Below are 13,992 nucleotides of genomic sequence, written 5' to 3' on the forward strand. Positions count from 1 at the left end.
AGAAACTGGCATTGATAAAGTTTGCCCATGAAACAAGTCAGCAGAATCACTAACTCATCAATGTCTGTATTAATGAACTACCTAATGACTATACAGTGACGTACGATGTTACGTGTTATGCCACATAGGACCACTGCTTTATTTCATCAGCTTCTTCTCAGACATGAAAATGAACATAATTCAGTGAAAAAAAAAAAAAAAAACAGTACTCTAGCACTAGGAAACAAATACTCATGTTTTGCCACTAAACCAGAGTTTTTATGCAACACTATCCCACCTTTTTCTGTCTCATTCACACTATTAGCACATTAACATGAAAAGTTGACCATACAACTGCAAGAGATGGATATAAGGTAGCTCTACAGTAGACACAAACATCCATCTTCATCTGTAGCAGTGAATCTATTTAAGAAGTTGGGAACATTTTTAAAGACACTATCTTCTACTGATTCCTATTCAGTTTTCCTTTCAATGGATCCTCTCTCTTTCAATGAATTCTTGTTCCTTCCCCCCATGTCTCCTTATACCTGCAGACTGTAAAAATACAGCTCTCCGAGCAACAGGTTTCCCATCTGCTTTATCTTTATCTGCTTTATTATCTTTTACCTTTAAAGTCTGTATTTGTTCAAAAATACTTGTCACCACCACCAGAACCTTTTTTTTTTTTAAGGGGTTGTCTCTGCTCTCATTGTCTCCTACTAGTTCAACAGGAAGAGTGAGAAAATTCAAAAAACATTTGCCCTTTGCAGCTTTCAACAAGTCAGCTACTGTCCTTACAATGGTTCCCTTCTCCTCAACACTGACCTCACAACTATGTATTTTCTACTAGAAGAGATTTGTACTCTCAGACTTAAGTTCTGTATCCACCTTGCCAGGTATGCAGGACAGTGTGGCCTCCACTCACTATTGAAATCCTTTCTTAATTTAGATTTATGTAGTGTTTTAGATCCCCTTCCCCCCTTCCCCACCCCCCCCCCCAGGAAATACTAAGTTATTTGCTGTCTAGGCCTATTTAAAAGTTAATTTAAGGAAAGCCGTATTATATCTGGATCAGTATGAGGTGACACTCCCCTGCTAGAACCTCCAAACAAGCTCAAGGTGACACCTCTGTATCAGAACTAAACAGTCTCCACATTAAAGACCTCACTCCTTCAACCTCCTTTTACACTTAACTTCCCCTTCCCGTCCCAAATCAAGATCATAGATTCATTTTCCCTCCTTTACCACCTCTGTGTCCTTTTAACTACAAAGATACAAGTCCTTATTCCATAGCAAAAGCAGGTAATTCTATGATGAGAGGCAGCAACTGCCATGATATGCTTCCACCTTATATTAACTTTGGTTTTTTTGCACTAGTACCAGAAGTTACAGAATTAAAGCAGCTTATGTGTAAAAGCACCATGAATAACTGATCCACTACACTGGAACAACAGAAGTGTAGACCATAAAAAGCATTCCCAAAACAAAAACAAAAACACACAGAATAAACTGGAGAGTAGATACATCATTTACTAAGTCAGAAAGTCACTAAGGTTTCATGCTATGTAACTCCAGAGTCACATTCCTCTTCTAACTGCTTTGGTTCAATTTCTCTAACTGCCATTTGATTTCCTAAGTGTTGTGCAGTCAAAAATGCTCCTTCCTCCATACTAAAAATAAACCTGAAGTTTCTAATTCCCAATGAGTTACTCTCAAGGGCAGTGCCTGGCTGGCCTTCAATCTCTCTCCTCCAACCACCTGCATAAGACACTGAATTCCAATCCAGAAGTTCCATGCGAAGTTTAAAAGGCTGTAGCTTAGAAGTACATTAAAATGTGCATTAAAATTGTGCAGTAATGTTCATCAGGATCAAAAATAGAGCCAATCTTCCACTAATAATCTTCCAGTGAAAATTAAAGCTTGATCCTACGTTCTAATAACTGATTGAAAGTAAAGTTTCAAAACAATTACATTTGAAAAAAGGTTTAGAGTTAAGGCCTTAGGAATTATCACTTTAACTCTTTTTGATGAGTGCTCTATCAACAGCACTTGTAAAATGGGTGGAAAGACAAAAAGTAGTACATCCTCACCTTTTGAAAACAGCCGTTTCAGTTTTAGCATCTACAGTAAGGCTCAGTGTCTCCTTCATGCTGCCGTTCATTACTGTTTCAGTTACCTTGTCTGTGTTTTCTACATCGTCCTCTCCATCTGAGCTGGCCTCCATAGCAACACTTCCTGGGGCTAGAATAAAACTAAGTACTTTAGTATATGACTGGTTACATTTCTATTTCATGAGCACACACACAAGCCAAAACAAACAATGTTTTTCCCCAGTTTTGAGCATTTCTTGAATCCTTAAGAATCATCTTTCTACAATCCCCATTATACGCATATGTAGAGCATAAATTTATTTATTTATTTATTTATTTATTTATTTTACAGATTAAGGAAGAAGTCATATTCCATAATTACAGCTTTCGTTTTGCAAGCCAGTTAGTGATTTACATCAACAAGGATTACTGCAAGATGTTTGCTTGAACAAGCCTGTGGTAGGATTTTTATACTTTTTTTCGTACAGTCAGATTCATTGCACCAGTCCATACTGTACAAATTTGCCAACAAATTCTGAAGTACAGACAAGCCTTTGGGAAGCCCAATCTTCCGGGACTTCCCATCTGCACTTCTTGTTCTGTCTGCTAATAAGATACATGGAAAACTAATTAACATGGGTTTAACCTTTAATTAATTCACATAAATAGAAGTGTGTGCATATATACAGAGAAGACAGCTTGGAAAGCAAAGAGCAAGAAGGAGAAATCTGAACACCAAGGCTACTGGCCTATTGCCACATAGGAAGAGACTAGAAGCTACCACTTTTCTTGGGCATCAGCTCAGTTAAGTGTTGCCACATATAAAACTTCTCTAACAGAAAACATTTAGCTTCATTGTTCATGATATGCACACCTTTATTTTTTTTATTTTTTTTTTTGAGACAAAAGTAACACTGGTTCCTGTTTTAAATAGGAAAAAAAAGAAGTTCAGAACTTTTGTCAAGTTATTTTAATTGCCTGGCAGAGCAGCAGAGCCAGATGAGAGGTCTCTAGATACCTAAGTTCAGGGAGATCTTTCTTAGTTAAAAATATCAAAATCAATCTGCTTGCATTTCTGAATGTACAGTACTTACTCTCTAGCTGTGTTGCAAGACCAGTTGCATTTGCACTCAAGGGATCCATTGGCTCTGCATTTGTTTCCATTTCCACAGGAGAATTGCTTCTTAAGGAATCTTTTGAGCTTCAAATACAAATTAAAAAGCTTTATAAACATAACTGAACAGCTGAATGAAACTAAGCAAGGCTAAGGCACACTAAACAAGTTAATTAATGCAAAATCCACCCGAATTGAGCTGACTGAGGTTATGTTTGGCAGTACTGTTATTTTTATTTGAAATGGAGATGCCACAGACAAATAAGACTGCTGGATCCTTGTAGTATTTCCAACATTTTAAACTACTTTTTAAACACACTCTTTGCAACCTGGATGATATAAAAGAGTTCTATGCTGATACTGCCAACACAGTCCTTAAATGTCAACAACAGAAGTATTTTACTCTAATTTGTTTGCTTAATGGCACATACAGCATAGCTATGAGTTTTTCCATTCTGGATTAACTCAAAGGACAAGTTCTGACCACTTGAAATACTTCCCACCACTTACAGAATAGTGTCTTTTCTATCCACTACTTGTGGCAACTTCAGGACTTCGTTTTCTAAAACCTATAATCCTGTTATCAATTTACCTGCCTCAAACATGAAACAATTCACTGCTTTATGATGGAAAAAATTGTAAGTTTTATGTCAGAGCTGTTTAAGGCCCAGACAGAAGCGAGGAGCAAGACAGACAGAAAAGGTTTTCTGATTGGAGAAGAAATCAGTTCTTGACTGGTAGTATTTTGGCAGCTCAAAATTTACCTCTATAGGGATTATTAGATTCCTACACAGAGGACCTCAGTTATTCTTAATGCAGTGTTTAATCCAAAAGAGTAAAGTGTATGTCAGGTAATGCCAAAATAGTGTAGAACTGCACCAGTGATGAACCAATCATCTATATTATACCACTGACGAAACAGAACCATCACAGATGTTTTACAGCCTTCACATTCAACAGTTACATCCCTTCCATGGCTTCAGCCTATACTAAAAAAAGTCACAGCACAATTCTGGTCAGTGACCAATATTCAAGGGAAACTTTAGGGATCCACTCATCCTATAAAAGCCTATATCTTTGTATAGTCAAGTAACACCATACTACCCTAAACACACAGTAATCTTTGAACACTATGCACCCTGTATTCCACCAAAAGCCAACCAACATAGCCCTGGTTAGAGACATACATTTTAATGATGCCAAACAGCAGCTGCTGGTACATTTAGTAATGAAGAACTTGCCCACTTGCCCTGTATCACTAATATTCTTACCTCAAAGAGGACGTGAACTCTGAAAAAGAAGCCCAGCCAGTTTCTTTTGCTGGCATGGGTTCTTCCGTACTCCACACATCAGACCCAACAGAATCCAGATTGGTGCCATGTGCAGTCTCCATGGGTACATCGAAGTTAGCTGACCAATTTGGTGCTAGAAAAGCCATCAGCAAGGTCATTAGGAATAGATTTAAAGAACACGAATGTACACATGTCTAACGCATTGATTCTCTATAGGCACATTCCCAAAAGAGCAGCAAAACTCTTAACTAGACTTCAAAGCACATGCAAAAGAATTCTCTATATAAGTAAAAACTGAATGAATTCCCTAAAAGGGAAATTCTGCTATTAAGGCAGAATTTTACAAACAGTAACTCACAGTATTCAGCTAAAAATCAATGGCACTTATCTGAAGAACACAAATTATATTTAATCACAAGTGTTGTTCCACTTTATTCCTTAACCTAATGAGAACATTCATTATTTTCAACACTAATTTCTATACTTAAAAAAATCTTAAGAGTTTTCATCCCTTTTTCAGTTTCCTATGCACATTTTCCTCAACATAGAAAATGAGCAAGACAACTTCATGGACAATCTCTAATTTCTCATGCACTAGCAGCACTGCTAAGTTTCAGAAAAGCTTAAAACCTTTTACAACTTTAAAATATTAATTGGGATATTACGTTTTGGAGCAACTGGGACTTAGAAGCATCTAACTTAGGATAGGTCAATTCAAAATACTTCACCTACCCAAGGGAAACATTTTCTTCATTAACACTTACATACAAAAAAACAGGCTGAAAAGGAAGCTCTGACTAGCAATTAGAAATTCCAACCCAGGCAGATATGGGAGGAGACCCACATGGATCAAAACTTGTTTGACACACAGATGCCAACGACACCAATCTGACAAAAGAAAAGAAAACCCTTAACTTTTCCTTCTATTTTAATTTTTAATTCCTTACAGTCTAGATAAACACAGGGCTTTTACCTACAGATGTTGCCATTTTAAGTAAAGCCAATTTAGTCTACCGTGCCTTGAATGTGAAAACTCTTAAGCCAATTACAACAGTTAGTTTTCCACGTAAGAGTTTACTGACGCAAGATTAAACAAGATTATTCACATATGAAACCAGACCAAACTAAGTTAACTTGACTTCTGTAGGATGCCTTTTAGACCGTTGTTAGATGAAACGTCGGTCTGAAAGACTTGTAATAGAAAGAATCATATTTTATGTTTGGAGATTAATAACCTATCAGTTTTGCAGGCTTTCAAGATGTGTAAATTCAGTTTCATTCTTCCCTTTTTGATTCCTCATTTTTTCCTCTTGAAGAATATACACATGAATTTTAGAGAGACTAGAGTAATTTGACTCAAGACTTGTAAGGAATTCAAATTTCAAATACTTGCATGCTCTATTAAAGCAGTCTTTACAGTGAGAAAGATGACTAAGATCATTAGAATAAAAAATAAAAGAGGAAAACTCTTACAAAGTAACAGTTCTAGATGTAACACTTTCCTGTAACTCAAATAGTTGGGAGAAAAGCTACATACGTTCATTTAAGTCTACTTCCATTTTGTCCTCTGTATTGGTATGCGATTCAAACAAATCTTGTTTTGTTCCATCCTCTTCTTCGGAGTCAGTACTTTCTTCACTGTCTGTACTGCCCGAACTTAAAATACAAAGAGAGAGTTTACATTCCATGTTTAGGATTAGACGCTTGGCACAATGAAATACTGGAGAGTTTGAAGCTAGAGAGAATTACAACAGCTATCACTGCTGATAGATTAATGGAGGTATAATTTATTAGCTGTTGGCATGCCCCTCATTTCTCCCACAAAAAACAAGGTTTAAGGTTTTTCCACTTGATCGTGTAAAGAGGGCTTTTTTCCTCCATTTGCAAGTAAAAACTCCTGCCATTCAAAAGGAAAGGAAGGCAGGAAAAGGAAGATAAGGAATCAGACCATTCATCTCTGCACACTAAGTGGAATCACTGAAATATAAAACTCTTTAAAAGACCAATACGACATAACTTGGTTTATTTGGAAATCTAACAACCAATCCAAGTATTTTCCAGTCTGTTGCCTTACATAATGGTTTTGAACTGTATGGGTATGTCTCCCTTCCTTGGCGAGCACAACCAACATTAACAGGAAAGCAGTAATAGAACGTAACCAACATACAATATAACTTATCATGTACAGAAGGTATTAGCCACACACATTCTCAAGGCCACTATGGAAGGTCAAAGAAGCCAAGACTATCCTGGGACAAAATCCAGAAGACATTAAGGAAGACGATGCATCCCCAAGAGTTTTGGGGACCAGCTCCTTCCCTTCAATGTAGCTACCTACAGCTTTGTCCACAGCCGCAGTACAATTAAGGGCAACCATAACAATGGAGCTAGATAGTCTGACCCCAATACTACCGTAGAGAGGACAGCAAGGTCGATGTAGTTGTGGAGCTGGACTGCCTTGCCCACAGCAAGAATGGCTAACAGGCTGACAGAGAATAGGGGAAGAACAAGCAAAATGAAACAAGCTACAAAAGGTGAGGTGCAGGAAGAGCTGAGTAAACAGGACACCTACTACCATCTTCTGCAAGTTAAGGCTGAAAGAGACACTACTGCTATCCCTCTACTAATTTCTCCCCCCAAATGGAAATGGCTAGTTATGCTGGACAGCCTGTGTCAATAGTCAACCTGAACCAGAAGACATGCTCAGTAACGAGGGCTCACTATAGTGCTACTTGGATGAAAAACACATTTCCTACCTGGAACGCCTCTGGGACTCTGGCGTAAATGCAATATGTTTTTCTTCCCAGATGTCTTCTTCATCAGAGCCACCATCATCAAACTGCTGTATCCTCTCCTTACAGCATGCCTCAAACAATGCTATATTGCCCTACATATAGGGAAAAGATAACATCTGTATTTATGATTAATCATTCTACTTCTGTTAGTCAACATTTTGGAAATATGTGATTTTGAAAAAAAAAACAAAAACTAAAACCAGAATATCTCAACATAAAGCTTGTCAAGAAAGTATAAAGTGGAGCTTGTTTTACTCAACTACTAGCATACTGAGAGTACACCATCATCCAGGAATTGCTGGGAGGATCCATCACATTTCAGAATGGCATGTAGGGATGACGTCAAAGACCCTTCTGGATAGCTGGACGACCAAATACTCCAGTTTCATTTTCCATAGTGATGTTCATTTCATCTCAACTAACAAATATCTATAATAACAGTCTCTAAACACAACCTCACTGGAAGTCTGAAATAGCTTCTATCCATAAAACAAGTGCACAAATTAGACCCAAGCTTGTTCTTGAACCCAGACATACACATTAGAAGCACTTCTGCTTAGTATCAACCACAAGGAGAAGCAAAAAAGTTCTTCAGCTTGAAAATCCACACAATGCAGGAATAAGGTAGGGTGGTTACTTTCCAACAATTATACATCATAAAGGATGACATATAACCACCATCAAAACTTTGCAGTCACACAAGTTTGAAACAGTAATTGTTCTGTGAGTACAGGAACGTACACTTACACTTTCGTTTGTATTGAGGGTAAAGTTGATGTCTGAGACCCGATCAAAAGAAACACTGCAAAAAAAATAAAACACAACACATGTATGAAATAAACCAAGAAAAGACATAACAACATGAAGGCATTGTTTTCAGAAGTCTTCATTTATATTACTAGGAAAATGAGAAACCTGAGATTAACGACACACTAATTACCAACATGAAAGAGAACAGTCAAATTCTGCATTAAGGAAGCCTGGTATTCGCATGATTTTTCTAGTTGTGAAATATTTTAAAAAAAAATAAGAGATGCCTACTCCCTAATGAGCTGTGTGGACGCAACTAGCGTAAGCTGGCGTAACTGAAGTGGTATACACAAATCTCAAACACTGGACTTCTATGCACTAGAAAAAAAAGCAGGCCTCATGAATGCCTAATCTATGGTCTACCATGATGTGTCTTTAGATCCTGCAAAGATCTGTGTTAGTGGTTGTTACATCTGATAATCAATTTAGCTGTTCTACATACAGACAGACCTTCTCAAAAGGAAGAACCAAGTGAAAAATTGCAATATCAACCTTTTTCCTACAGAAAAAAATGAATTTCTTTTTTTAAACCAATCGCTAAATCAAAGTCTTTTTTTTTTTTTTTTCCCCCAAACTTAACATTAAGTAGTAAGGCTTTGCACTTCTTCATGCACTGGGCCATTCAGCAAACAAATTACAGAGGTTTCTTAGACCAAAAATAGCATTAGGCAAACCAAATCCCTGGGGGGAGCAAGAACAAACAGAGAAAGAGTAGAAAGATACTACCAGACTTTCAGAAGAGTTAATATATTCTTTCTCTGGTCACATATAGCACTGAACTCGGCAGCGCATGCATTACTGTCTTCCTCTAATCCTCACCAAGCAGGGAGTGAGATAAAAGTGATCTAAATGAACAAATTTTAATTGCAACTGCATTACCACGGGACTTACCCCCACCCACCACAGGGGTTACCAGAAAACAGGTAATTTAAACTGCAATTGATTCTTACACAAGAGGCATGAATTTAAAAGTAAAAAGCAGTTCACCTACAGTTGAATTCAACTCACTACCTACTGCATATCTCAAGAGATCTGCTTACTTAAGTCATGTTCTTTCCACCAAGATCATACACTACAAAAGAAATCCAACTCCCATTCTTGCCAAAATTCACTTGCTTCTAGCCAAGTTAAACAATATCCTGAGCTGTTTTCTCACCTATCATAACTTCATCTATACTGCCAGATTATGTGGTGTAAAAAAGCAGCTATGCATCTTGGAAGGCGTGTGCAAGTTTTGGTTAACCATCAGATAGTAAACATGTCTTACAGAAGATCTTTATTTTTTTTAAACCCTTCTAGAAACAGTCTTCAAGTAATGTTTTTACTCTCTTTTATCTGAATGTTTTTGCATCCCAAGCCATTAATTTTAATTAAATCAGGATCAAGTCTTCTTTCATTAAGAACTCCCATTCTTACCCTTTCCCATTATGGCATCAATTTACTTTGAACTGAAGAAACAGAGCAGTTTGTCTTTTTTTGTTTGTTCTTGTGTTTTTTTTCTTGCTTTTGTTATTTTTAAAACCTGACCAAGACATGCTCTCATGTCTTAACTGCTTCACCCTTAAAAACAAAGGTATATTCATGATGTGCTTCTTTACTGTTCCCTACAGAAAAGAACATAGTCAAACTTAAAAGAATAGCTACTCATCTGCTCTGCTACGCCAACTCAGAGATGTGAATGACTGACTTTGTACCTCCAAGTGCAAGTGTCCCAAACAATGCCAAGTCCTTGGATAGATATGGCTTTTAAAAGCAGAGCTATCATTTATTCCCAAGCACTGTGTTTTCATGCTGGCACAGTCAGAACATTAGAAGTAAAAAATTAGCTGTTACTTTCTGATGTAAACCATTCAGGGAGGTTTTCTAAGAGCACTCTATCAACACACACAATTGGTACAAGACAGGACTGACTGGCAACTGCATCACATAAATCAAGGCTGGCATTTGTCATCACCAGAACCACAGCCAAATACACTAAAAAAGGGAGGCTCCAGAGACTATAATCAAAGCCAATATAACAATATACTCACTTGCCGATGTCATCTTGATCAGCAAACTTCTCATCGTTGAAGCCAAACTGGTCAATAAAATTGGACGTCATTTGTTGCATCTGATAATCAGAAAAGGCCTGGCAACCCCAGGACCAACGACAGTGATATAATGATTCTAATAATACTCTAAATCCTATTTGCCCATTTTGCTCCAAAGAAATAAAAGTCTCTCTAATCTAAACATAAGGGACAGGAAAAGGATGTCTCAACCTTTAAGTTTTAAATAGTAACACTGACTACAAATCTTACATTTACTGAACTGAAAGCCAGTCTAATAGCAGCTCTCGATAAGAAAATTAAATCTCTCATTTAACCATGTGCTAACTAGTGCCTTTCCAGATGAACCCCTAAGATACAGGGGAACAGCACCATGTACCAAGTCAAAGAAAAAACTGACTTTGTTAATATTAACATTAAGTTATAAGCAGCAAAAAAAAAAAAAAAAAAAAGTACAGAAAAGTACATTAAATATAGATACTTAACTACATGATAAACATGACCTGTGCTTATCAGGGGAAGTATCACTCAAGCATACCCACTAGCAGTCTCTTCAACATCCAGAAGAAATTGGAGAGTACAGAAAATAAGTTGTTGAACATTCCAGTGCAGTGTCACAACTGTGGGTTCTGTTTTTGTTGTTGTTTTGTTTTTAAAAGGATGCCAGCATCAACTGCCAGCAGACAGGTATAAATGGGCATTTCCTTCTATCCAAAACCATAATTGTTGTTCTTTATTTCTCAGGACTATGAACTAAATTAGCACTCATTCTCTAGGAACTTTCAATAGTGTTATTTCTATGTGCAATTCAGCCAAGGCTAAGATATTCTAGGAAATATGGCTGTCACATCAGCTCCCTTATTTCCTTGCCCAGGTAGCTAAGGAGACACAACATATAGGTAAAACTTATGAAGAAGGTGGTAAAGCAAAATAAAATGAATATGGAAAGAAAACAAGAGAATATTTTAAAAAGCACAACAGGTTTTGATTAAAACGTTAGGAAAACTGGAGGAAAAAAGAGAGAACATAGAAGGATGAGATAAAAAGCAAGACTCCAGCAGGGCTGTCAGTGAGTGTGAGAAACCCTCAGGCAGGCACTAGTAGGGTTACTGTGCTAAGCTAGGCCAAAGCAGGAACTCCTTTATATTTTGATCTTAAATTGTAATATCTGAGATGGCTTTTCAGAACTTCAGGATTTCATACCAACACAATCAGTATATCAGAATTGATATAGGAAAACCACCAATTACTGTTTTACTATGTCCCAGTAAAACCATTACTCTTTTTTTTTTTTATATATATATTTGTTACTGAGCTCTTCTTCCTGTAAAGTATTTTCACTATTCTGGATGTTAAAAGTGAATGCAAGTGAAAGGCAGTGAATTTCCCGTGTGAAGAAAAGCTAAACTGACCTGTTCTTCCTTACACAAGGTGCAGCCACTAATACCAGTCACCAGGATAAACACAAAATTAAGACTCAAGGTTCATGGCATCAGAATTATGAAACCTGTGTAAAATCACTACACAGAAATTGTCTATGACAGTATATAAAATGTAATTACAAAATGGTAGTCTGAGAAAAGACAGTTCTGTCCTGGAGTCTAATATATTTTCAAAGAGACAAAGTGGTACTAACTGGTGCAGGGCAGAACAACGTTTTCTTAAGGAAAAGTTTCTAGTGCCACAGAAGGACAGCACATGAAATATTAGTGGCACAAGAAACCTTCCCTCCCAGGACTGGGTGACAGAATGATTTTTTAAAGACAAAACTTAATTTGACCAGACAAAACTTGTATTTGACAAAAAAAAAAAGTAAATTGGTTTCTTAGTATTTTCATCCTTTACCTATTTCCTAATGGGTACCTCCTGTCTCCTCCTTGAAATACTGGCCCATTTAGAGCAGTCTAGCTGTAGAGCCAGTTACCTTTATTAATGAATTTGTGCAGCTGGAGAATGCTTTAAGTAATTTCAATGCATTTCCCATCAGTGATTTGTCTTGTCTAGCGCCTTGCTTTCTTCACAAGACAACTCTAAAAAAGTATATTTCACTTAGCTTTGAAAAACAGATTAAGAAAATGGTGAAAAACTTGAAAGACAACAGCACAGGACCATTTGAATTTTTGCAGATTAACTACCCGGATCATTAAGGGGGTGCATAAAAAGCACAGGGTTATTTGAAGATCTTACTTTCTCACTAGAGCTGCTACAGACAGCATCCAACCTATCGTGTTGGTATTCAGGTGCACCTTACATACACAAGATCAGTGGACTTGATAAAAATGTATTAGATTCTGAAAACTTGAGCCACCACTCCCAAAACAAACTTGGATAAGCAAGTACTTATAGGAAAACTATAAAGATGCATGAAATACCAAAGCCAGACTTAGACTAGGTACTACTTAGCTGTTAGTATGAGCTGAAAGATAAATAAGATTTTGGTTAATAACCCAGTCAGGTAATATACTTTGTATACGGGAATCTATAATAATATTCATTATGTTCTCTCTAATCACTCATCCCAAAAATACTGCAAACATCACCATATTAAACACTGTATCAATTAGTACACTATGAAAGCATTAAAACTTCGAGGTGGACATAGCTTTACCTTAAGCTTTCAGACTGGTGGATCTGAAACTTCCTTACACATTTTCAGATTTCTTTTGTTAAACCAAATGATAAATAATTATCTTTGAAACACTCACAAATGAGCTGTCAAAATCACATACTGAACTGCAAATAAGTGATCGAGTTGATTAGAAATTTAGTTCAGGAACATTTAGCTATGTACAGTTGCCACATAGCAATGGGTATATAAAGTTATTTATGTTGTGACTAGACGGTGTGATATTTTGCCATAAACTAAAAACATGTAACAATGAATAGCCAGTCTTCCTCCTTTCCCCAAAGTAAGGAGTCAACATTTTTAAAGCTTTGATTATCAAGACCAAACAGAAACCCACATTTGGTTTCAAAGCAATTTGTATTTTCGAGTAAACAGAAGCCATCACATATCAAACTGCTGCATCTAGTAAGAAAAGTCGCAAACCATGCCCAGCTCAGCCAGACAGCTAACATATTAAGTGTCTTCGGTATAATGAGCAGAATTCTGCATTCAAGAGCATGATCAAATAAAAAAAAATGAAAAGCACACTGAGATGCTGTGCCTTATGTTAAAAGCCACACCTCCAATTTTGGTAAAATAGTTGTGTGCGTGCACATGTATCTAAGTTAGTTTAAACTTTCTAGATTTGTATTTGGTTGTGATAAAAATATGAGTTCCACTAAATATATATATATATACACACACTTTTTTTTTTTTTTTTAAGAGAAGAACACTACACTGTTAAAAGATTTCAACTCACCTGCTGCAAAGATGAATCCTGTGAGAAGCCAGTTTCTTTAAAGTCAATTTCATCATCACTGGAAGAATGAATGTGGCAGGTAGTAACCTACACAAAATAATTCAGTCATTTACTTATTACATGACAAACTCAAATACATTTGTTCTGCATTCCTGAATCTTCAGTTTCATATCTGAACAAGAAACTGAGTTATTTGCAGTTTTCTCAACTGCTATACCACATAGAAGAGTACCTAAAATATTTCAGTAGCATTAACCTGTATGTGTTAGACACCAAAAAAAGACAAAGCTTTTCTGTACTTCAGAATGATTAAACATATAAAAATCCAGTACTACAACGGACAGTTATTTAAAATATTTGCATCTTCTCTTTTTACCACAAGTCACATTGAACAAGTATATTGGTAATCACCAAAATAATGGATTATACACAGATCTTCCTTTCCAAAATAGAGAACATAGAAAATTTAAAGGAAAACATAGATATCTGCAGTATTTGA

The 13,992-nt window shown here is 36.6% G+C and overlaps 1 protein-coding gene across 13 annotated transcripts in view; it reads right to left on the bottom strand.

Moving 5' to 3' along the window:
- PPP6R3 (protein phosphatase 6 regulatory subunit 3) overlaps window positions 1-13,992 on the bottom strand; it is a 58,532-nt gene that overhangs the window by 6,553 nt on the left and 37,987 nt on the right. For 10 of the 13 annotated variants that reach the window (XR_014693593.1, XM_084521089.1, XM_084521087.1 and 7 more), the window contains 8 exons: window positions 13,494-13,580; window positions 10,111-10,208; window positions 8,018-8,072; window positions 7,232-7,362; window positions 6,013-6,131; window positions 4,455-4,608; window positions 3,164-3,270; window positions 2,070-2,220 (listed from right to left, as the gene is read on the bottom strand). Coding sequence is in view for 11 of the 13 variants with exons in the window: in XM_084521089.1 (XP_084377215.1) it covers window positions 2,070-2,220; window positions 3,164-3,270; window positions 4,455-4,608; window positions 6,013-6,131; window positions 7,232-7,362; window positions 8,018-8,072; window positions 10,111-10,208; window positions 13,494-13,580 (902 nt within the window). In the remaining 2 variants the exon portion in view is untranslated. Of the gene's footprint in view, window positions 1-2,069; window positions 2,221-3,163; window positions 3,271-4,454; window positions 4,609-5,239; window positions 5,364-6,012; window positions 6,132-7,231; window positions 7,363-8,017; window positions 8,073-10,110; window positions 10,209-13,493; window positions 13,581-13,992 lie in introns of all 13 variants that reach the window. The other 3 variants (XM_084521081.1, XM_084521080.1, XR_014693594.1) reach the window with 2 other exon arrangements.

The sequence above is a fragment of the Aythya ferina genome, assembly GCF_964211825.1.
Source record: "Aythya ferina genome assembly, chromosome: 5".
Classification (NCBI taxonomy): domain Eukaryota; kingdom Metazoa; phylum Chordata; class Aves; order Anseriformes; family Anatidae; genus Aythya; species Aythya ferina.